The sequence below is a fragment of the Nannospalax galili genome, unplaced genomic scaffold, assembly GCF_000622305.1.
Source record: "Nannospalax galili isolate Female #2095 unplaced genomic scaffold, S.galili_v1.0 C48353501, whole genome shotgun sequence".
Lineage (NCBI taxonomy): Eukaryota > Metazoa > Chordata > Mammalia > Rodentia > Spalacidae > Nannospalax > Nannospalax galili.
In genome coordinates this window covers 1-890 of record NW_008466383.1, presented here as the reverse complement: position 1 = coordinate 890, position 890 = coordinate 1, and the positions used below count along the sequence as shown (strand labels likewise).

Genomic DNA, 890 nt, shown 5'->3' with positions numbered 1-890 from the left:
GTTTCCTCAGAAAAGATTGTCTGGTGGATGAACTTGGCTGAGAAAATTCCTGAAAGTCAGTACAGCAGTGTGAGTGAGTGTGTTAGCAAAGTTAACTTTTTTGATTTGAAAGCCACCAGACCTCGAGGGAAGTTCACCTACGATGCAGTGTACTGCTGCAGTGAGCATCAGTGTCACCACCGCTATGCTGAGCTGTATGTGATCGGTAAGAAGCCCAGGCCTTGTCCATCTGTCCCACAGGACACAGTTCCATGGACCCTGTGTTAGAGTCCTGTTAAAGATGTAAGGAAATGTTTTTCATGATGTTTTTGGTGTTTTTACTTTATATTAATATTTTAATGTGTTTTAAATAGATGTCAATATCAATATATCATGTGAAACTGATGGGTACTTAACTAAAATGACTTGCAGATGGCCAGCCAGCACAATCCAGTCTCTTGTGGGAAGCACTGTGCAGTTGAGGTATCATAGGTAAGTATATTTGCTGCTTTTTTCCCCCATGGCATGGTGTGATAAAAATTTTCTGTTGATATATTATCATGACAGTGATTTGGCAGATTTTCTCCCTGAAAAAAAAAAAGGTAGAACACTTTGTATTTACCATAAATTGTCATCTCTGACCACCTATTTTCTATGATTAATATTTTAGTCTCGAAGTAAATACAAGGGAGTTACTTTATATATGTTTTATTTTGACTTATATAATTGATTAAAGTAGAATGTGGAAGATTTTAAAAAATTAACATAATTTGGCTAAAGATCTATAGTTTAGAAAAATGAGGTAGAGACACAGATTCTACAAGATTCTACAAGACATGAATGCGTGTTTTAAAAGAAGTGATTTAGGGGCTGGAGAGATGGCTCAGTGGTTAAGAACACTGGTTGTTCTT

At 36.5% G+C, this 890-nt stretch overlaps 1 protein-coding gene across 1 annotated transcript; it reads left to right on the top strand.

The window, feature by feature from the left end:
* Window positions 1-16: 16 nt before the first annotated feature.
* Window positions 17-472, top strand: LOC115069104 (leptin receptor-like). The gene is made up of 2 exons (XM_029560330.1): window positions 17-205; window positions 412-472. The coding sequence occupies exons 1-2, from the start codon at window positions 28-30 to the stop codon at window positions 459-461; spliced, it is 228 nt and encodes a 75-aa protein (XP_029416190.1). The 5' UTR covers window positions 17-27; the 3' UTR covers window positions 462-472.
* Window positions 473-890: the final 418 nt, after the last annotated feature.

Bases quoted from the DNA above. Each gene is read 5' to 3' on its own strand.
- LOC115069104 (XM_029560330.1), top strand. From the start codon at position 28: ATGAACTTGGCTGAGAAAATTCCTGAAAGTCAGTACAGCAGTGTGAGT. The intron at 206-411 runs GTAAGAAGCCCA...AATGACTTGCAG, and splicing joins TGCTGAGCTGTATGTGATCG to ATGGCCAGCCAGCACAATCC.